This window comes from Coprinopsis cinerea (assembly GCF_000182895.1).
Source record: "Coprinopsis cinerea okayama7#130 chromosome 12 map unlocalized cont3.12, whole genome shotgun sequence".
In the NCBI taxonomy this organism is placed as follows: Eukaryota; Fungi; Basidiomycota; class Agaricomycetes; order Agaricales; family Psathyrellaceae; genus Coprinopsis; species Coprinopsis cinerea.
The window spans coordinates 1,579,506-1,600,736 of record NW_003307533.1 but is presented as its reverse complement, the minus strand read 5'-3'; the positions used below and the strand labels follow the sequence as shown (position 1 = coordinate 1,600,736).

At 52.2% G+C, this 21,231-nt stretch overlaps 8 protein-coding genes across 8 annotated transcripts; 7 read left to right on the top strand and 1 right to left on the bottom strand.

The window, feature by feature from the left end:
- Positions 1–304: 304 nt before the first annotated feature.
- CC1G_07305 (hypothetical protein) lies at positions 305–1,578 on the top strand (the record flags this gene model as incomplete). Its single annotated transcript, XM_001835111.1, has 3 exons — positions 305–989; positions 1,062–1,509; positions 1,566–1,578. The coding sequence occupies 3 exons, from the start codon at positions 305–307 to the stop codon at positions 1,576–1,578; spliced, it is 1,146 nt and encodes a 381-aa protein (XP_001835163.1).
- Positions 1,579–2,164: 586 nt separating this feature from the next.
- CC1G_07304 (hypothetical protein) lies at positions 2,165–3,470 on the top strand (the record flags this gene model as incomplete). The annotated part of the gene is made up of 5 exons (XM_001835110.2): positions 2,165–2,249; positions 2,363–2,398; positions 2,582–3,130; positions 3,188–3,214; positions 3,334–3,470. 5 exons carry the CDS (start codon positions 2,165–2,167, stop codon positions 3,468–3,470), a joined length of 834 nt encoding a protein of 277 aa, XP_001835162.2.
- Positions 3,471–4,201: 731 nt separating this feature from the next.
- Positions 4,202–4,709, top strand: CC1G_07303 (hypothetical protein; the record flags this gene model as incomplete). The annotated part of the gene is made up of 3 exons (XM_001835109.1): positions 4,202–4,344; positions 4,396–4,410; positions 4,478–4,709. The coding sequence occupies 3 exons, from the start codon at positions 4,202–4,204 to the stop codon at positions 4,707–4,709; spliced, it is 390 nt and encodes a 129-aa protein (XP_001835161.1).
- A 1,048-nt stretch (positions 4,710–5,757) lies between these two features.
- CC1G_07302 (hypothetical protein) lies at positions 5,758–7,570 on the bottom strand (the record flags this gene model as incomplete). The annotated part of the gene is made up of 3 exons (XM_001835108.2): positions 5,758–6,177; positions 6,875–7,170; positions 7,240–7,570. 3 exons carry the CDS (start codon positions 7,568–7,570, stop codon positions 5,758–5,760), a joined length of 1,047 nt encoding a protein of 348 aa, XP_001835160.2.
- A 1,575-nt stretch (positions 7,571–9,145) lies between these two features.
- On the top strand, positions 9,146–12,062 carry CC1G_07301 (hypothetical protein; the record flags this gene model as incomplete). Its single annotated transcript, XM_001835107.2, has 7 exons — positions 9,146–9,158; positions 9,487–9,578; positions 9,716–9,900; positions 9,950–10,031; positions 10,087–11,353; positions 11,402–11,794; positions 11,905–12,062. The coding sequence occupies 7 exons, from the start codon at positions 9,146–9,148 to the stop codon at positions 12,060–12,062; spliced, it is 2,190 nt and encodes a 729-aa protein (XP_001835159.2).
- Positions 12,063–13,591: 1,529 nt separating this feature from the next.
- Positions 13,592–14,952, top strand: CC1G_07300 (hypothetical protein; the record flags this gene model as incomplete). Its single annotated transcript, XM_001835106.2, has 6 exons — positions 13,592–13,673; positions 13,728–13,763; positions 13,824–13,931; positions 13,994–14,083; positions 14,144–14,479; positions 14,546–14,952. The coding sequence occupies exons 1-6, from the start codon at positions 13,640–13,642 to the stop codon at positions 14,950–14,952; spliced, it is 1,011 nt and encodes a 336-aa protein (XP_001835158.2). The 5' UTR covers positions 13,592–13,639.
- A 315-nt stretch (positions 14,953–15,267) lies between these two features.
- Positions 15,268–16,658, top strand: CC1G_07299 (hypothetical protein; the record flags this gene model as incomplete). Its single annotated transcript, XM_001835105.2, has 3 exons — positions 15,268–16,144; positions 16,209–16,563; positions 16,622–16,658. 3 exons carry the CDS (start codon positions 15,268–15,270, stop codon positions 16,656–16,658), a joined length of 1,269 nt encoding a protein of 422 aa, XP_001835157.2.
- A 174-nt stretch (positions 16,659–16,832) lies between these two features.
- On the top strand, positions 16,833–20,984 carry CC1G_07298 (other/FunK1 protein kinase; the record flags this gene model as incomplete). The annotated part of the gene is made up of 3 exons (XM_001835104.2): positions 16,833–18,094; positions 18,823–20,315; positions 20,374–20,984. 3 exons carry the CDS (start codon positions 16,833–16,835, stop codon positions 20,982–20,984), a joined length of 3,366 nt encoding a protein of 1,121 aa, XP_001835156.2.
- Positions 20,985–21,231: the final 247 nt, after the last annotated feature.

Genomic DNA, 21,231 nt, shown 5'->3' with positions numbered 1-21,231 from the left:
AACGTGGCAAGCCTGGGGTTCGAACCGAAGGCCAATCCACCATCTCCCATCACGCGACGCGTGCTCGCCAGCGCTCAAGTCGACATCAAAGTCCATCTTGAACCAGAACCACAACATTCCGACAGACTTGCAGCAAGTCAACGACTTCACACGACGAGAAGAGATGTCCAAATTACCGATAGAAGTTATAGGTCTTGTTATCGCTGAATTATCCCGTCAAAACGATTCCAAAAGTCTATCGGCTTGCTCTCTCGTATGCAAGGCATGGCTACAGTGGACTAGCGACGCGATATTCAACACAATCATGATCATAGGAAAGCCCGACATCGCAAATCGCTGCAAAGATCTTCTGAAGCTCATCGAAGCAAGACCTGCACTGGCACGGTCTGTGCGGGGGATGTTCCTTGGAGGAAACTTCCTGGACCTCGAAGAAAACGGGTGGCTCCAAACCTCACCTGATATTGCACCTCTTCTTCGCAAGTTGACGATGATCCAGGCGCTGTGGATCTGCGGGATGCATATCCACTGGTCGACACTGCCGGATGACTTGAAATCAGCGTTGTATGATCTGTTTGCGCGGCCTACGATGCGGAAGATCTACCTTGACCGGATTTCCGAGATAGATATCTCACCGTTTGTTCAGTACGGCCATATCTCCGAGCTTTCGCTCAATGCTATCAGTATTGTCCCCTTCGACGATGGGGACTTGTCGATGAACGAAGGCCAAGCTTTGTCGCCCACGGCCCCGGCTGGCAATCTTCGAATGCTCAATCTGGCCCCGACAGCTGCAGCTGCCGTGGACGCTATTCTCAAAGCGCCCAATCCAACCCTCAATTTCCGCGGCCTCGCGAGTCTTCAGGTCTCGACGGAACTCTGGGATGACGCGATGCAATCGGTTTGGGACAGGGTAACGGCGCAATGCGCTGCAACGGTGACCAATTTGCGCGTCACGCACATGCTTGACTCGAAGGAATTATTCGGAGGGGAAGGTGACTCTACTCTTTCCTGTTTCTATCTTTTACATTCGTTGACGTGTTATGCGGATATATGTTCCTGTATAGCCTCCCCGTTCCCTTTCCAGATCCTCGACTTTACGCGTTTCAGTTCACTATCCATGCTTACTTTTCACACCAACGGGTACTTCATCGATAACGTTCCTGGGCACGACATCCTACCCCAATTTCTGACGGCGCTCAGAAGTTTGGCGTCCGTGGATAACGTTCTCCAGAGGTTTGAGCTCAAGGTCGGGTACAACGAGGAGCTGGCTCCGGAGCCTTTGCCTTGTATCATGCAGACGATCGAGAAGACGGAGGGTGCTTGGCCCTATATGTTTTGGAGGGACCTCGATACCGTCCTCGTCTCTTCTGGCTTCAAGATGCTCAGAGTGTTTGTGCTGCGGTACGGCACCGGCATCGGCAACGACAGTGTTCCTTGGGATTCGTTGGATCAAAGTTTGAAGGAGTTGCTCCCTCAGCTTGTGAAACGAGGTTTGCTCGATGGACCTCGTAGGTTAGTTGTTTTCTTGGAGTTGTTTCTGATGCTTTTGACTAATTGGTCTTTCGTAGGGATATGTTCTGAATACAATCCAGTCATATACCACTGGTCACTGTCCGTTCACGCAGCTTAGAACATGAATAGGACGAACACCTCGCTTAGCCCGTATGATACCCACCACCGGCGGCCACAGCGCCGAGAAGTGCCTATGTGGGTTTCCCTTCGAGTCTCACTCGTATTCCGTCGGGTGATCTCGAACTGTCCCTCCTACCATGACCAATACCATGACCAATACCAGGCTCGAGCGCTCGAGCGTCAGTCAAGGATGTTCTTCACCTATTGCCTCGTTTGATCGAGGCCAAATACCGGGCGGCCCATGGCGGAGAAGTTTGAACCGGCTCATGGTCCGGCGTCTATTCGTTAGGAATCCTGGACAATCTCGAACTGACCTTCCCCTCCCTCTGACCAATACATACCACAATCGAGCCTCGCTCACGTATGTTCTTTACTTATATTGCCTCGTTGAACAGATTATGAGTACGAGTGTCTAATAGCCGGATGATTCATTTTCCGTAATGAGAATGACGTTCGAATCCTTCCACTGAGGTTAATGCACAGCAACCTGAGGCTCAAGATCGAGGCTGGGTTGAATTGGACACAAACTAGAGCCATGATTGGTACTATCTCGAAGGTTAGAGAACCGACGGCACCTCCTTGGTGTCGGATATGGTGGTTCTACCCGACGGTTCGAGGACGTTCGTCATTGTCTTGGAATGGAAGACGGAGTAATGTCATCATTTTTTCTATTGGCCCATCCACCCTTCTCCTTGTACCCTTCTAATGCCATTGGCCTAAATTCGAAATATAGAGTTCCATAAATCCCTTTGGAAGCAATTGCGATCACGTATGTACGGCGCCCTCGATGACGTCACATCGAAGTTTATTTGGCCGTATTGGCAGTGGCAGGCTTATGCCCTGGAGGCCACAAGGAATCGGAAGGTTTTATCTGCCATCATCTCGGTTTGCGGTGTAAATATCTCTCTTTCCACCTTGAATCATAAATGCGAGGGGCTGACGGTATTGACAGGTTCGGTGTTAGGAGCAGCGACGACTATGGATTCCCCAGACACTCCGGATGCTATGCACCCCCTTAGCAGCGAGGAGCTCGAGCCAGGCCTCCTCTACGCCGTCCTATCCTACAGAGGCGAACTGGCGTCCTGGAACTGGGCATTCTTCGTCCCAAACCCCGCACAGAAACCAATAGGTTCGTCAGGGACCATCTTCCACGTCGTTGACAGCGCCGACAGCATCGGGGAGTGGAAATTTGAGAAGGAGCAAAAGGATGTGATCAGCTCTCCTCATGTAGTGGCTATCATCCGGCTGGCTGATGTTGGGTTCTTGGGGAGCTACGAGGATATTGTCGGGCCTGACAGTCTTACACCCATGTTCAAGACGGTCGTCATACCGGTGCCGGGCACGACTGCGAACGCCGAGTTCAGCTCACGGGTCTGGTTCCTCGATGCGATTGGTATTCTGCACGACTGTGGGGTGGTACAGTGTGATGATGGGTGGTTACTGGAGAGGGAGTTGAGGAGGTGTGCGTTCACGGCGATGGACAAGTTTTTGGAGAGTAAAGGTGCGCCCGTGAATCATATTTGCCACTCGGGTCTGTGCTCACGGTTTGGTCTCATAGGTTGGACGGCCTACAGGGCAGAACATTGTACGTGACCTCTTTAGTTCGGCTTCACGTTTATAACAAGTACGTGTTCTATCGGTCTATCTAATACCTAGCGCTCACATCGAATTCCAGTACTAAATCTCCAGAAAGGTCACTCATAGATCGGGACCATCACACAGGCACACCATCCGCCGGCCTGCTTCGACACATCACACACGAGCACCAATATCGCATCAACCCCCACCGGCCACCACCACAGTCACAGTCACAAACAAGGACTCCACGAGCCTCTCACTAAACCGCAGAGGACAACGCATCTACATCTTTTCTTGGGAATTGTCAGGGTTCTTCTCGCTTTCGTACTTCTATGTATTTTTCTTTTCGGTGTGTTAAATTTCAGGTGGTCCTCAACGTCATTTTTGGAGGCATTCAATTCAGAATTCTCGTTTTCAAAACACTTCTTGTTTTCTCTTGGTAACACGAGTACATAGAGGGTTCTCTGTCAGGTTCTTTGGGGGATTCGAACTAGGCTATGTATTTGTCTTGGAATAGAAGGTCTTGACCGTATCACTGGCTCAATCATGTCACAACCGTATGTGTCTACTTACGTGTGCATCAAAGTGGGGATCCGATGTAACGCCTCTCTAACACGATGCTCTCTTCTTCGAGCACCCTTAGCCATTCCAACACGACCATCTGGCGAAGTACTACTGCCTACTTAGTCCCTTTCGACCCGCGCAAACCGCCATCCCCTCGTCATTGGTGAACATCCTCGTGGCCAAATGGTGTCAATATTTCATTCTCCGCGAAGGTGTATATGACGCACTCGAAGCTTAAAATACCCCGGTGGAACGTGGGTGATATCCTCACTATCAGCGCTTGCGAATCCATGTCGGTCAGCCACCGCCCGATCGTCGCTGACTGAATGAAGCGCCCGCGGGGATTGTTGTTTCCGCCGACCATTCAAACGTCCTCTCCGCTCATCTTTGTCTTGATTGAATCTCGCGCTTTTGGATTATCTGATCAAATATGCGTATTTATCTCCTAATCGCCCTTGGGCTGGCTCACAATCTCGTGGCGGGCCCCGCTTATCGACTGGGAAGCAGACAGGAGGAGGCACTGGTGACCTCGCCGGATAATATGGTCTCGATAAACGGACCCGACAACTACTGGTCAGTTCCTTAAGCCATAAACTCCCCTGATATCTTCTGACAATCCAATAGTTTAATCGTTCCCAAGTGCGTTTTCATCCATCCTCATCCCTCGCTTTTCGGAGCTCTCACCAAAGCCACACACACACTCCAGAACAGAATACACAGACGTGGGCGAGAGTGAGTTCCCCGGCGGAACGACGACATACTGCTCGCCTTTAGCGAGATACGATTTGAATGCTCAAGGCGAGCTCCCGCAAGAGTTTTGGACGAGCGTGGACTATACCACGGGGTCGGGTGTGAATGGTGTGCGGTATACCCAACGTGCGTTCAAGTTCTACGTGTCTCTACGCCGCGCCGACAAGGAGTTTGTGTGCGAGAACTGATGGTCGTCTTTTCAGTAACGGGATGCATAAACCCCAGTCTCCTGGACCGACTTAACGTGGGCGACGAAGGCGGGCAGTACGACTCGAGCGGCGGGTCGAACGGAATCGGGAACCCCGAGTATAGCGTGTGTACCGGGTACGCACCGTCGAAGTTCTTTATAGCAATCAATTCCTGAACTAACGCCAAACACATGGCATAATCGTATCATCTACAGCTACAACCACTACGTCGAACTGATCGAACCATCAGCCAAGAGAGCGTGCCTGCGGTGCTGCGACGACCCCGATGATTGTCCGACCAAACAAGGTAATAGTCCATCCTTTTTCGTAGCTGGGCTAGGCCCTGGCCCCTTGTCACGAGTCGTCGCTCAACTGCTTTTTTTTTAATTGATCGTTTTGAATGTTTGTTGCTCCTTTCCATTCGCTGGCTCTCGTTGGTCGAGTTTAGATAGGGAAGGATGTCCATCTGTTATCCCGGGGAATTATTTCGATTGCGAGTAGTAGGATGTAGGAGTGGAGTGCATACATGGTTGGTGTAATGGGTTTGCGATTTGTGCGTATGGTGTGGGGACAGTGGATGGAGGGGAGAAGGTCAAGCTAAGAGGTGGTAGAATACGTCTACTTCAGCGTTGTACACGTGGTTCTCCCACCCCGGAAACTTGAAGAAGAAGAATGTACCATTTTCTCAGTACATACACGCGTCCTTCATAAAACATGAGAACAGGGACGACCGCACCTTTGCACAGGCATAAAGAGAAATCTCAGAGTGGGCGGTAAGAGCTTCGAGAAAGCCAGCGCCCGATCCTTGACCCGACTTTTCGTCGATGGCGGGGGAGTAGTCCACACCGCTGGGTCGACTAACTTGCTCTTCTTCCCAAATGATTTCGTGCGGTCTGCGGTAGCGCGATGCGTGGGCGTTGTATTGCAAGTGCCATCGTCGTTCCTCTATAGTAGCCAACGGGCCGGTGGATTTGATTCCCACTTCGAACCACGACCAACACTGCTGGTATGTTCCTACCAGGGACGAACACCCAGTTCCGGCCAAAGTTCAGAGAGAGGAGTGTAAATGCCCACCTCTGAGTTCGACAAACCCACTTCGCCCCTGATCGCAACTCCTCAACCGGAAGATCACCTTCCGGGGTTTAAACGACAACTGCGAGTCGTCGTACTCGCCGCAGCCTTTCAAACCAGACACAGGAGGGACAGAGAGATACTTCTTCTCCGCATACACCGCCGGTTCAGAGCTGTCCGACATGGTATTATTAGTATTATGTGCGACTATGGCATGCTCTTCGGTGGTTTTGGAAGTGGATTGTTTCATCCAGTATTCGGCGAGGTCGAGGATGTAGACGACGAGCTCGCTGGGGAGGTTGAAGTGGAGGAGGAGGAGGCGCTGTGTGGCGAGGATTTGGTCTAGGTTCAAGGAGATTTGGGGTGGGGGCGTGGTGTTCATTGGCCAGGCAGGCCGCTGAATGATTAAGTGATTAGCGTTTAGCTTTGAAGGAGGATGGGAATCGGTGAAGGTGTGGGATGGATGGAAGGCCAGGCGAAGATGAGGAATGAATGAATGTTAATAAGGAGGGAGGAGGGAGGAAGAGAACTCGAGGAATCGATAAGAGGGCAACGAAACCATTCTATACAAGGTTCGAAACTAGTTACACGTGTGGTGTGGTGTATGATAAAGTTTTTCATGAACTAGATATGAAAAACCGTCCCAAAGGAAGATGTGGTGGAGAGAGATATGTGCCAAAAGCGGCTGACAGTGGAAGACGAAGGAGCATAGTACATAAATTCCGATGAATAACATGTGAAGTGGAGATTGTGATGTGAAATGGGTGAAAGGAGAAGTCTAATAGATGGTAACAGAGTCCGGGTGTTTCGTGAAAGGAAGCAAACAAAGTAGGGGTGGTTGTTGTTGTTTTGTCTAGGGGTCGTGAAAGGCGTCGTTGCGTAAAGAGGGTTCGTCTAGGCTGGAGAAGGTCGAAAGGGGGGCAGTCTAGCGAATGGTTTCGAAGCGTGAAAGGAAGGAAGGATCATATGGAATAGTGAATGTCGGTCGTGATAGTATACACGCAGTTCATCCACCCGGGAATCTGTTTAAACGCATTCATTCATGGTCAGCCACCGTTCTCCATGGATACAGTGACGCGGAAGGCACTACTCACCAGTCCCCGGACCATGACCGCTATCCTATCCCCCGAAGTCAAATTGTGAAGGAGGGGGTCGAGTCCTTGTTTGGAGCCCTCGGCGGCGTCATCTTCGTCCCAAACAATCTGTTCGCGCATGCCTTCCGGCCAGGTAAACGCGATATCTTGTACGAGCCATCGTTTTGGATTGCTGATGTTCCAGCTGTGGACCGTCCGCTCGGGATACTCCTCCACTGGGTCCCGCATAATGTTTTGAGAAATGTCCTGCGGTTTGATGATGGCTGCGTGGAACAAGGTGAACGTCGAACATATACCTGAAGTATGAGACTATGAGTTAGTTACATGGGTTTGGCGGGGCATATTATAGGAAGAAGGAAACGCACTGTCGTACGTGCACTCGGACACGCATTCGAGGTGGAAGGTTATTCGTCGTGGTTTGATGCCGCGTTCTGGGTCGCTGGGGATGGGAGGAGAGAGTGAGTAGCACCATTCGCCGTCGCTGCCTCCTGTGGGTATCACCCCCGGTCCGGAGAACGCTTCACGCGTCGTCGTGACTCTGGGCCAGTACTCTGCCAGCTCGACGATGGAGATGGCCAGTTCGGCAGGCACGAAGTGTAGGAGGAGGCGGCGGACGGAGAACACGTCCTCGATAGTCGGGCTATACGCCGACGCTGCTCGCTTGCAATTTGAATGCGCGCTCGGGTTACACGTCATAGTGGTCGTGGTGTTGGTGGTGTTGGTGGTTGCCAGTGAGGCCAAGAGATGGGGATTGTGTCCAGTTGTAGATATATATATATATATATACCCATAAAAATTTGGGTGGTTGTCAATTTGGGTGGTTGTCAGTCAGCCTCGTTGAGTTGATCGCCCTTGAATGTTGGGGATATTGTTACGGGATGATGTTGGCGGCACGAGAGGGACCCTGGGATACATCGTCCGCCTTATGTAGCCGCCCTTGTAAGAAGATCCCAGGTTTGGAGCTTCGTGCAACAACGCTGTTGCGCATGAATAAACCCTGGAGAAATACAGGGGCGCCGACAGCTGGGCCCACGGAGAATGGTGATAGAACCGAACAAACGTTTGCTGTGAATTCGAGAACAGTGTGTCAAGGGCCCATACCGTTACATCTTCGCGAATCGCGGCGGCTCGGGAACATGACGAAAGCTTTTGTGGAAAAATTGGGTGTAAGTATGTATAAGGTTTGGGTAACACTTCGTTCAATGTGAAGTTTTGAGCCTAGGCTGGTGGAGCGCGTTGAGGAAAGCTTGGTAGAGGCTGTGTGGCTAGGCGCAAAACTTGATGTGGATGAGTCATGGCGGAGATGGTCCGGCCACATACCGGCAGAATAGGGGTCTTCGTCTGACCACCTGCGACCACCTGCGACCGGACCATCCACGACGACAATACGTAGCAAGGCGACTGAGGCGGACTGCGAAGACGAAATCACTGGCGGCCGTAGGGCCCTCAACGGCACAGTGGCCTCACGAGATCCATAGGCCATTTCTTTGTTCTCTACGACTTACGGGCAACGCTTTTCAAGGACGTCTTTCCAAAGGCTCGCCTTGTACGCAGTCTGCAAGGGTACGGAATTGAGCTCACTTGACTCACAAGCGATGCATAAACTCTAGCCGACAGCTGGCTGAAGCCAGACTATTCGAAGGTCGCAGGCCCTGACCGTACACGCTCGCACCCTATTCTTAGTCCGCGATATCGGTAAAGTGTTGATCCAGGCCAACACCCTCTCCTCTCTTTAGCGAGCACGTTTCGCAGGGTGCTCTAGGATCCCTACATTCCGTATCGGTAGAATGCACGAGATTCGACGGGGTTCGACTTCGCAGAACCCTCTCTACGACAGGCTACCTTCGAATTCGACCGGGCCGATGTATACATGCCGTGTCCTCCTTACAAGCCCTGAACTTCGAATTCTAGTCACCAGACGTTAAGCTGTGCTTTGACGAGATAGACCAATAAAACATGTTCGATGCGTCAACGCGTCCCTGCCTGCACGAGACGCGCTAATTTATCTAAGCGCCCTCCGAGGCGCCATCAAAATCGTCACCGAAGGATCCGCGTTTGGGGCTTCTTTTCAACCCGATTTCTCTTCGTATTTTCCTCTATTTTTTCACGTTGCTCTCATCCGTCGATCCGCCCATTGGATCCCCTCCTCCTCCTCAGTGATCTCCTTTGCGGGAGCACTGTGATATCACATCGCTCCATCGTACCATCCTTCGATCGTCTGATGTCAGAAACGAGAAGATTCGAGGGTCCCCGCTACTTCATATCGATGCAATGAACGACTGCGGTGAGGTGCCTTGTGGATATATTGTAGCCCTCTGACCCAAGTCATCGGCTAACGTCTATTCCGTATCCAACTGGCTTCATTACGGCGGAATTTCCGAAGCCTTTAGGCCCCCTTCGGATACCAAAATACAGTCGTACTGGGGCTTCATTTTCATTTCTGCGCCAATGGCTTCATCGATGTCGACATCTCCACCAAGAGCGTCTTCCATGGTGTTTCATTTCGATTTAGCAACATTTTGGTTCTACCCGATGTCCTCAATAAGGGGGCCTTTCGCTTCGCCCCCTTCCGCGGATTGGAATGCTGACTTCAGTGGAGTATTGCCGGATAGAAACGCATCTTCAACCTGACCTCAATCACAAATACTCTGATAACTTGAGCATGTCAGAACCAAGAGGGTCTGAAGTTAAAAATAGGCGCCTTGTACTCTGAATGACGGAACGCTGGGAGGGCTGGTGTCGGAGGCTGTGTGGCTCGGCACAAACGTGATCGTGATGACGGAGATGGTGGACCTGTGCATAACTCCCGGGTTCACGCTTGATTAACGACCACCACAACAGCTACTCCACGACTGCGGCGGCGACGACGACGACGGGGAGTGTAACGACCACGACGAAAACGAAGACATGTTCAAGAGCGCGGCGACCAAGATCGCCCACAACACGACAATTCCGTCGCTTGGGGGCAATGCGGACCTACGACCCCTGCAGGATCTCATAACGCTTGAGAAGAGTGTTTTAATCTCGTATGTATTCTGTAAAGTATGCAATATAAACTTACATATCGTCATAAAGCTTGCAAAAGCTGTCTTCGGACTATACGAAAGCTGCTGATGCCCTGAAGATTTGGGGCCAGACGGAGGGCGACGACCTCGGCGTGAGTGCAGTCGCACCCTTTCAAGTGCGGTGTTGACATTGATGCCCGATCTCAGAATATCTTAACTGCCTCAGGAAACCTCCTACTTCATTTCTCAACTGCATTGTCGCAGTATGCTGCGCACGGGCATGTCATCCGTGAAAACCTCAAGTCGATTCGGTCGCGTGAGGAGGCGCTGGACGAAATGCGACGACGGCGACGGACGGTATCACGAAAGGCAGACGACGCAGAAAGGAAACTCAGCAAGATGAATCCAGAACATAAGAATTTCGACTCCCAGACGGATCTCCTCAACCGTCTGAAAGACGAGATCAGGGTTCTCGATTCAGACATTATGACGGAAGAGGCGGCGATAGGCGACTACAAGCGCTCATGTACGCGGACGTGGATGGGCCTCAAGTTTGGCGGACTGCTGGAATGCTGCGAGAAGGGCAAGATTGCAGGGGAATTCGGAAAGCTGCTCATATCCGAGATTCCGGAGGAGTTTACACAGCCTGGCATGCCCCGAAGCATGTACTACGGGCACGGCAAGGTCGAGTCTATCATGAACGAAGCCGACAGATGCATAGGCCAGGTTTCGCTTTCGGCAACCCCTGGTCCGCGACAAGGTCCACCACCGCAGCTGGCGCCCCAGGCGCAAGACTTCAACGTTCCTCGACCAACCATCAATACCCTCCCTCTGCCACCCAAAGGACCCAACCGTGGTCTCGATTCCCCGGCAACCACCAGTGCTCCCTACAACGTCGATGAATTTGGGGCACCGACAATCAGCACACCAATCGATACTACCTCACCTGGCGGGCGGTTCGCCACATTTCCAGTGAAGCATCGACAGGATTCTTACCCACCGCCTGGTTCTTTCTTGTCAGGCCCTGAACCACCTTCTCTGACAACCCGACACGAACTCGGAGATTCCTTCTCCCTGTCAATAGCTGAGGCACTTGAGGCCAAGACCGGGACAGAGGATGTGACCAGCTCTTGGCGTGGTCGGCTGAGTGGGGAAGCCAACCTCCCTCCACCAGAAGCTTCTCCCCTTCCCAAGATACCTCCTGCGCAAGATAATCCTTGGGCCGCTAAGGATGATCGACTGCTGTCTGCGGACAAACGGCCCACATCGCCCATTTCCGATGACGACAATGCTCTTCTCGCGTACATGACTTCGGTCGACAATGCGCCTTCGTCCCCGGAAAGCGCCCAAGCACCGCTCCCAGAGACCAAGAAAGAGCCGGAAAACCAGAAACCCTCGTCGCCAGCACCGCCCAATGCCCCAGCTCCTGTGCCCGCGCTGGAGATACCGCCGCCTGAAGAAGGATCGCCAGAGAGTAAGTTGTAATTTGATTTTATAGAAGCGTTCTCACATACCGGAACAGAGCATGTACGGATCAAGAGCACTCACGTCGAAATCATTAATAACGACGACGAACCTCCTGAAGAACCAGAGAAAAAGTCGACAATTCACCGTGTTCCCGCACCCACTCTGGGACCAGAAGAAGAACGCGCACTCGACGCCGCAGCTGCACGAGGGATCAATCTCGATCTCGACAACGGGTTCACACCACCCAAACTCTCTTTCCCTGGAAACGATGAAGAGGACTCGAAGAAACCGGACGCTGAGCCGTCGGACACTACTGACCGTGGCCGCAGTACCGCGGCGGGTGGCCAGGCTGCGAATGAGTCTGTACCCGAACGCGAGCCATCTCCTCTTGAACCCCCATCTGCACCGTTCGCCCGCCGAGAGGTTTCTCCCCAAGCTTCATTTGATAGTATGTCGCCGCGTACAGCAGCACAAACCTACGCCCAGTCGTATCAGCCCTCGTCTCCTCAAACGAGTCCTCGAATTACGGCCGCACAAGCTTATGCGCAATCGTATCAGATGCAGTCGCAGAATCAATCGCCAAAGACTTCAGAGTCTGCTCCATCGCATGGATATCCCAATCCCTACGATTCGCCGTCTCCTTCGCAAGACTCTCATACGACGTTGACGAATTTACCTCCCCGCCTCCAGTCATTGCAGGCTCAGAGTCTGGGTGATACGGACTTGCCACCCCGCTTCCAGGCGTTGCGCCATCAGAATTCCTCTTCTCATCTCCACCGCGAACTTCCTCCCCGCTTCCAAGGTACTTCGGCACTTTCCTTGTCAGACGTGACTTCCCCGCCTGCGTCTGCTCTGGGATCGCCGGAATATCGGACGCCCAATGAGTATCCCACTGGACAGGGATCGAGTCCTCTGGTGAGCAACCAACCTGCACCGACACGAGGCTCGAATGATACCCTCCCGTCGCCGTTTATCCCGCAACAGCCCAGTCGCACTCCACCTCCCCCGATTGTATCGACTGGAACGGGTAAGATTTCAGCGGCGGCTTTCAAGAGACCTCAGCCTCCACCTCACAGGGGCAACACACTGGATAATGGGTCGACACCTTCATTTGGTTCGCCGAGCCCGTATTCGCCGGCAGCGCCGCAACCTTCGTACCAATCCCAACCAGCTCCCCCTTCCCTTCCCCAGCCTCAAGAAGAATACTACCAACAGCCGCCACCCCAGTCGAACTTCCATCAGAATAATAGCTACGCTCAACCGCATCAGCAGCAGCAACAACCGCCTCTACAACAACCGCAATCGCAGTTCCACCGACCTGTGAGCCGCGAGCTCCCACCTCCACCACCTCCGGGTGCAGCAGCCGCACGTCCTCTCTCGCACGTCTCGGACGAGTATAGTCATTACGACTATATTAGCGCGTACCAATCGAGTCCGCAGGGGAGTCCTTTAAGCGGTGACTTTGGTTCGAGGATGGCGGCGGGGCAGGGTGGTAATAGGCCGAATAGTGGGTACTATGGGGGCTCGCAGCTTCCGCCGACGTTGCAGGTTGGGTATGGAGGAGGAGGGCAGGGGTATGGGAAGCAGCATCCACAGCAGCAGCAGCAGTCGCCGTATCTCCCGCCTGGAGCTGCTCCGTCGCAGCCGCCTGCGTATCAGTATGGGAGGTATCCTGATGATGGAGGGCTGCGCTAGGCGTTTGTGGCCCGGCATTGATATGTTAGGTGTATTTATTCCGTTGTATGATTTTCCACTTCATGACAGACTCTTTTAACTTATTTGACGCATCAGGCTGACGATTTGTATGTAGCATATGCTGGATTACTCTGTACCGGTAACCGCTGTACCTCGACTGCAATTGCAAAAAGACGTCCCTGGCCGGTTCGAAATTGCGGCCTCGGTGCCCAGATTTTTTAGGGCTCGGTGACGTCATCTTGGCATTTTGATCGGATCTAACGACTTTGATCCTTCCGTTTTCTCCGTCCCCGCTCGCGTGCAATGACATTGATCTCGATTGGCTGTGCCCTCCTGAGCGCTTGTTGTGCTGCAGCAGTCTCAAACCCTTGCCCTTGTTCATCTTCTCGCGCACTCTGGACTTGCGAGAGTAGTGACGGATTTAGATTTCTCGCCTCCGGAAGGGAAGGGTTGATCCGACGATGGTTTCATTGGACAAGTATTGTCTATCTGAATCCAATAAAACGATGGGAAGGCGGGGTAGGATGCGACCTTCTGGCTTCTTCACGCCCTCTCTGATACCTAATTTGCGTCTAAACCTACACTGTACAATATAACGATGGCCGAGCCTGCTCGTCCTGCCGATGCCGCTGGTGAGTGATACTCTTCTAATATACTCTTTTTTACGCTGGCTGACAGACTTGAAGCAGCGGAAAGCGGTCATAACCGTCCCTATCCCAAAGGTGAGCATCCGCCCTGAGTTATATGACTGTCTCAATATTGATTGCTATCTCGAACGGCAGTGGTTCTTCCTATGAATGTTACTCATGGGGTTACGGAGGGAAGCAAATATGTTTCGATCTTCATGACGTTTGTTGGATGGGGTTTGGCTGTTGCTACTATTGGCGTTAGTGAGTATAACTTGAACTTTGGTCTGTGTTTTGTCGTTCGGATTCTTATTCTTGACTTTTAGCTGCGTATGGGTTCGCAGAATACAAGAGGATCAAGAATGAACTCAGGAACTTGGCGCCTCCCCCAGCGACGATTGAAGTCGAAGCTCATAGTACGTTCAAGTTCAGCTTTTGAACGATTTTTGGAGCCTTAATTTTCAATACTATCACAGACATTCTCGCCAGCGGAATCATCATCCTCGTCTTCGCATGCCTCATCTGCATCTTCCTCTTGTCCACCTTCATCTGGCTTATCTTCAACCGTGCGGGCCGGCGAGCTCGAGGATTCTTCACAAGCGGAGCGTCGCTCTTCATCCCCGCATTCGTCGTTTTCATCTGCTCGTGGCTTTACTTTGCGGATCTCGCGGCCTATACGAGGTTCCTAGCGTCGAGCCGGGCTACTGTGGAGATCGTGGTGGATGGAATGGCTAGGGAGGCGGACGAGGAGTTGATTGACATGTTATACGTTACGCTTGGGATCAGTCCCTACTACAACAAGTGGGGTTTCTGTGAGTTTTTTCGTTCTTTTATCTCGTGTTCGTCACGATCTGACTTGAAGGCGCGCGACGGTTTAGTGAGGAACATTGCGATTGTTGGATGGATTTTCTGGTTCTTCTCGCTCTTGACGTCCATCGTGTTGTTCATGGCAGCATCGGATGGTGCAGAGGAGAACGATGTCCTGCTGGATGCCAACCCTCCCGAACAGGATGGCGCAATGCGTCCCGCTACGTATGGTGCCCCAGCTCCCGGTGCAGCGACTGCAACTTCGGCGGCGGTAACCGAGAAACCAGCAGAATCCACTGCAGCCGTTGGTCAACCTGCACCTGCGGAGACTTCTGAGACGGCCCCGGCTCTTCCCTCTGTGCCGGTTGACAGCAGTCCTTTGGCTGCTGCGCCCCCGGGCCTTGAAGCGGCGCACAGCACTGGGAGCCATTACCCTCCCGAGAGTACGACGGATGAGACTCCTGCTGCTCGTCAGTAGGGAGCGGTTGTTTCGTTAAAATTTGTTTGATGATTGTTATGCTCGAGTGTACGGTATGGACTCTTCGATTCTGCTTGGACTTTTTGCCTTTGTCTTTAGTGGATTTGTAGGACAGATATGAATCAACCCATGGACCTTATTTAAGGATGTTGTATTTTACCAGTTCCAGTGGCTATTGCTATTAATTTATCGATGTCAAAAGCGACTGGCCTTTTCGATGTCAAGATCCTCCGGGGTTCGAACCGACGACCTTGATAGACCTTGAATCGTTAATCGTCGGATCAGGGTCTGGGAAACTTCCTTCCACCCCGACCCATGACCACAGACTCAGGAATGTCCTCTCCATTCCCTAATGAACTGGTCGACATTGTTATCCGGCAGCTCGCTGCAGAGGAGGACAGCAAATTCCTTTCTGCAGCCGCCCTGGTGAACAGAAACACCGCCTCCATCGTCCGAAAGCTCCGTTTCAGCGTTTTGGCTCTGGGACCTCATCGCGGGGAGGAACGCTGTGCTCGCCTTTGGGACCTGATACAGACCAACCCAACGCTGGTGCACAACGTGGAGTCATTGACATTGATAGACGATTCGAGCGAAGCGGACGAGGTGAACGCGCCGAGCTGCGGGTGGGTTACCACGGATTCCACGTACACGAAATTGGGAGACGTCCTGAAGGCTCTGGCGGGGAACCTGACTACTCTGGAGGTTCAGTCATCGTGCCTTCAGTGGCATTATGTCGAAGAAGACGTGCAGGAAGCTCTATTTGACCTCTTTGCGGCCCCGACGTTGACGACCCTGCGGTTGGTTGGGATTCTGGGCATGGAGATCACGCCTATCCTCGACTGCAGCAATCTCAAGCGGTTGTCGTTAAAGCGCGTAACGATCATAGAGAACGAAGAGGACCTTGAAGCTGAAGAAGAGACGCGGCCGGATGGGGAGGTGGGCCAGTTGGAAGTCCTCGAGGTTGTTGAGTCCGACGAATGGGCTTTTTATTTCCTCGTGTCCTCCCTTCTGCGCGCCGACGCAAAGTTGTCTCTTCGAAATCTTCAGAGGCTGGTCATCGCTATGGAAAACCCGCGCAAATCTTCTCCAAATACGACTGTGCTGGATAAGGCACTGGACCAACTTGCCGGTATCCCGCTTAATTCTCTCCGCGTAGAACACGCGTCGCACCCTTCCTTTCAAATTGACCAGAGTGAGTGTTTTCAACGGCCTGCCCTTGATCCTCACCGATTTGGCTGACTTGTTTGGCTGGATAGGGACTTGTGTATTCACCAGGTGGCCGAATCTTCGTTCGCTGGAGATCGCTGTCAAACCTTTAAATGGGGTAGAGTCGTGGATATCGCCAGTCTCACAAGCACTGCACCGAATGAGAGCTCTCGAGGATCTGACGTTGGAAGTAGATCACTCTGATCTAAGACCGCATGCGACCCAGAGGATTGGTGTCTGGCAGGAGTTGGAGTCGGTCTTGATGCTGCGAGACTCGTTCCGGCGTCTCGTTGTGATCATCAACATGGATAAATCTTTACAGGAGCACGCGGCCATGGAGGATACGCTGAAATCATGCATGTCTTCCCTTTTCAAGGACGGGAAGGTTCAAGTTATTGTCAAGTGGTAGGTCTTGTCAAATTAACCCCCCGGTCTGGAGAACCGAACTGATACCTTCGTGCAGGAGACATGTTCAGATGAAGACGTCCAGGGCTGTTTGAAGTGCGTACTTTCCTTCGTGTTTGCAATCGGTTTCTTCGTCGAGAAGCCTCTGGGACTGACTCTTTTGTTGCAGGCACTGGATAGCCCCAGCGCGATGAGGGCCAATCGCAAACGGTATCTCTTGCCAGTCGCCAGTCATGATCGGGAGTCTCTTGTCTGTTTCCTTATTCTCCATGTCGTTCATGTCCATTGTTACTCGAACGATTATTGGTATGTCGTTCATGACTCTATCGGGTCCGCGGATATTGGCTGATGATCGTCGAACCTTGCGCTTCTACCAAAGTCCAAGTCATCCACCTGATTCGAATCTCCGATCTGGCGTTACTACTACATTTCACGTCAGAATCGAGGAAGATAAAGATACCTCGACTCGACTCGTCTCCTCCACCGTCGCCATGGCCCCCCAACCTCTGTCCAACGAGCTCGTCGACAAGATCACTGCCAACCTCGACCCGAAGACGGATACATCCACCTACTCTTCACTCGCGCTGGTCAACCACAACGCTGCAGCCATCGTCAGGAAGATTCGGTTCAAGGCTGTTACATTCGGTCCATCGAACTGGTGCCGCCGGGTCCCAGGCTTGTGGGACTTGATCAAGGCCAATCCAAACATCGCGCTCAATATTGTTTCCCTCACCTTGATTGACAGCGGTTGGGAAACCTTCGGTGAAGGCGGCTACACGTCTGATGATGATCAGGAGGGTGACGACGAAGGAGACGATGGCTACACATCTGATGATTCAGAGTATGACGATGAAGAGGACGAATGCAAAGAGGAGTACTTTTACCCGGCATACCAACGTGGATGGCTGTCGAAGAAGGATCCCGCCTTCCCGGGGGTGGTCGAGCTGCTGCACGCTGTCAAGCCTGTCCTCCAAGAACTCGAAGTCTGCTCCTCGCTTAGCTGGCACCGCTTCTCACCCAGTGTTCAACGGGCTGTCTACGAGCTGGCATTGTCTCCAGTACTTCAAAGCCTCAAGCTCCACCAGTTTGTTCAGATCCCTTTCTCTCTTTTCGTCGCTTGCCACAACCTAAAGCAACTATGCTTTGACGGAATCCAGGACGATGCGGATATACCCAAGCTGTTGCAAGCTCCATCGTCCGAGGAACGCGTTGTCGTCGAACGGCAAATTCAGTTGGAAGTCCTGGAGATCAAAGACTGCTTATGGCCATTCCATTTCGGCCTCGGACGCCTTTCCCGCGGGAGCGCCCCGCTGCCGTTCAAGAGTCTTCGCCGACTCATCCTTGGATTTACCAACACGCAAGATTCGATGCATGGCGTCTTACCGGGACAGGGACATCTCGAATCAACGTTCATTGTGTTCAATGAAGAGGATAGGGAGGCTGCGGAGTATGCTACGCCTGAAGATACCTTGGAGGCGTCTATGCCGGAGCTGTTGGGCGCTGATGGTAAAGTCCAGCTTTCCGTGGAATGGTGAGTCGTTCTGTTGTGATCGGGATTTCCTTGGCTCAGACATTGATTATAGGCTTCCGTACCCTCGTCACTACTTCTGGCCCATATAGAGGAGAGCGACGTTCTATTTCACTCTATCCACCTACCCAACTCCACATCTCTTTGCCCTGACATCCGAGTCCTGTCTTGTTCGCGCTGTTACTTGAACGTTTTGTGCCCGTCGCCTGCTGCTCTCCCTCGTATAACTGGATGGTCGTCTCGAGTGTACCTTGTACGTGTAGTCGAACTGAACGATAATCACAACCCCTCTGAATGTATTTCTCTCTCTCTCCTCTTTTGCAGGCCTGAAGGGACGATGGCACTTCTTATGTAGGCCATGGTGAATCTTGACGCCCACTGCCAGTCAAGGCAATGGCCCGACGTCTGACGTCATGTGTCGCAGTGATTCGGATCAGAGATCGAATGAGGCGCCTCGTGTTCTTCCATTCCTGCCTTTTAACCACCATTGTTGCCAGTGTTTGGCTGGGTAATTCTCGTAATTATAAACCGCATCTCGGCTCGATGGTGATTCCAACACTTCCTTCCCGACACACTCATCTCTAAGGACGTCCTCATCCAGAAACTCGTGTGCGTACATTGACTTTACTCTCCAAGAGGTATGTCGACTATGGTACGACCTCAGGTGCATGCTTGGGCTTAACTGTATTTTTACCTAGCACTATGTTATCTCCGTCTAACGTTCGAACCAGTAATGGTCACGACTGCGGAGCTGATTCCACCAGGGAGTCTATCCGACGCAAACTTCGAGGGACCTATGCCACCGACATTCCCTTGATCGACTTCGTTAAGAATGTCTTTGATGTCGAGCAATCAGTCATCTCTTCCCTCGTAGGCCCGGGATCAACGGTAACCTACTCGTCGGAGGATGTCGCCGATTCCTATCGCCGTCTTTCGAGCAAGGGAGAGGCTGAGTGTTGCCCATATCCCCGTTTCTTTGCATTAGTCGAAGACCTGTTGCCTGCCGTGTTTGACGTCGTCAAGAAGGAGCGTCCGTACTATGGGAAGGAGGCTTACGAGCTGGGCCCTGAGGATCTACTTGACTTGACGCGGGGAGGTAGAGGGGTTACATACGCCAAACATGGGATCTCCAGACGGAAGCTCGACGTACTCTTCCTGAACGGACTTGATCATGCATCTTACCTCACCGAACACCCTGGAGAGCGCGAACAATGCGAGGTCCCAGAGTCCAGGGACAGTACGAGTCGTCCTCTCTCGGGTGACGTTCGAGTTTCGAGGGCCTGGACCATGGGCGCGTCCGGGTCGTCCTCCATCGCCTCATCCAACTTTTCGTCTGCAAAGTTTACTGAATTCGAATCTGGAAACGATGACGCGACACCTTTGACTGGCACTAAACGCGCTCGTTCTGACTCTGACGCCACTGCTCAGACTAGTTCCGCGGGAGGACATGTGGACAAAAGGCCCAGAACGGAAGGGATCGACAGCGAGCGCCTAGCACAACTTACCGAATGCGTGATCGAGTCCTTGGGCAGCACTGAACGATTTTATCATGTCGCTTTCCTAGTCGACAATTCGAATGTCTGCCTCGCCTACGTTGATCACATGGTCTCTTTGCGCTCGGAGTGGATTGATTTCATTGCAAGTCCACATCTTTTCTCGTTGATGATCGTCGGTTTCTTCTTCTCCACTCCTCGACAAGCTGGCTGCAATCCGTTCCTTCAAGCGACCCCAGTTACTGAGTTCGACAACAGCATTGTACTCCCACAGACCTTTCCGCCGGTAGCCTCCCCTCTCCGCTCTTTCTTCGCCTACAAATACCCTGGCTCCAACGACCACGAAGTCGCCAAACCAACCTCAGGCGGAAATAAGCCGTTGTTTTATAAACCTCGAGGTTTATTTGGACGGGCGACCACCGTTTATGGGACTCTAGCAACCTTTGTCGACCGATGCGTTGACAATGCCGCCTTGGAAGGCAGTTGGCAACCCTCCATTCGGGAGGAGTCCAACATCATCGACCACCTCCGGAAGGAGAATTCTGACTTTAAGGTGCACTTCCCAGAGGTGCTTTACAGCGCCGCCTTCAGTGACCGAATGGGTAACATCCATGGCCTTGACTTTGAGAAGCGGAAAAACTCGCGTATCATTGCATCCCCCATGTACCAGACACTGTGGGAAGTCAAGACTGTCGAGGAGTTACAGAAGGCCTGGCTTGATGCTTTCAAATGTAAGTATTTTGTCACGCTCTCTCCTCGAATTGTTTCATACTGACGTATGTCCTGCAGGTCATCACGTCGCCTGGAAGACAGGGGAGGTCCTACATCGCGATGTCAGCGAGAACAACATCATGTTCTTGAGGAGGTTCTTCAAGAACGACGAAACTGTCGTCGGAATCCTCAATGACTGGGACATGGCTTCATTCCTGGACGAAGCGTACAATTTACGCCAGTCAACGGCCAAGCATCGGACGGGAACCCTTCCCTTCATGTCCGAACTTCTTCTATTTTCGGATGTGGAGGATTCAGATGATGAAGAGGAGGAGTACCAGACGGTTCATCACAGCTACTGTCACGACGTCGAGTCCTTCTTTTGGGTCCTTCTATGGGCTTTCATTCACTACCCACTCGATGGTACACGCAGGAAAACACCCGACTCTCTGAGCCAATGGATCTCCGACGACACCGAGATCGTCTCGTTCTGGAAACATACCGTTCTCACCAAGAAGAAGGCGGTCTTCAACAGGATGCTCAGAAACCACGCCTTTCCACACTTCCAGGAGCTCAAGCGCGATTGGCTTGTTCCTTTGTATGACCTCATTGCCGCGTCTCGGCTTACGGCTCCTAAGGTCGAGTTGACCTATGAAGCGGTGATGAAGGCTATTGGAGAGGAGGCGTAGGGATTTAGAACAGTTTTGGTGTCTTTTTTCTTTTCTTGTTTCAGTAATGCGCACTGGTCACCCAGATATCTTTAACCACCTTCACATCTGTATTCTGACTGTAACTATTTATCACTGAGCTTCATCGAGATCTCTTATTTATTCAACAACCCCTTAATTATTACTACAATCCTGTACTCTCGTTACTGTACTTCACATTGAATTGATACATCATTCAGACAGGGGCATGTTTGTAGCCTAAGCTTGG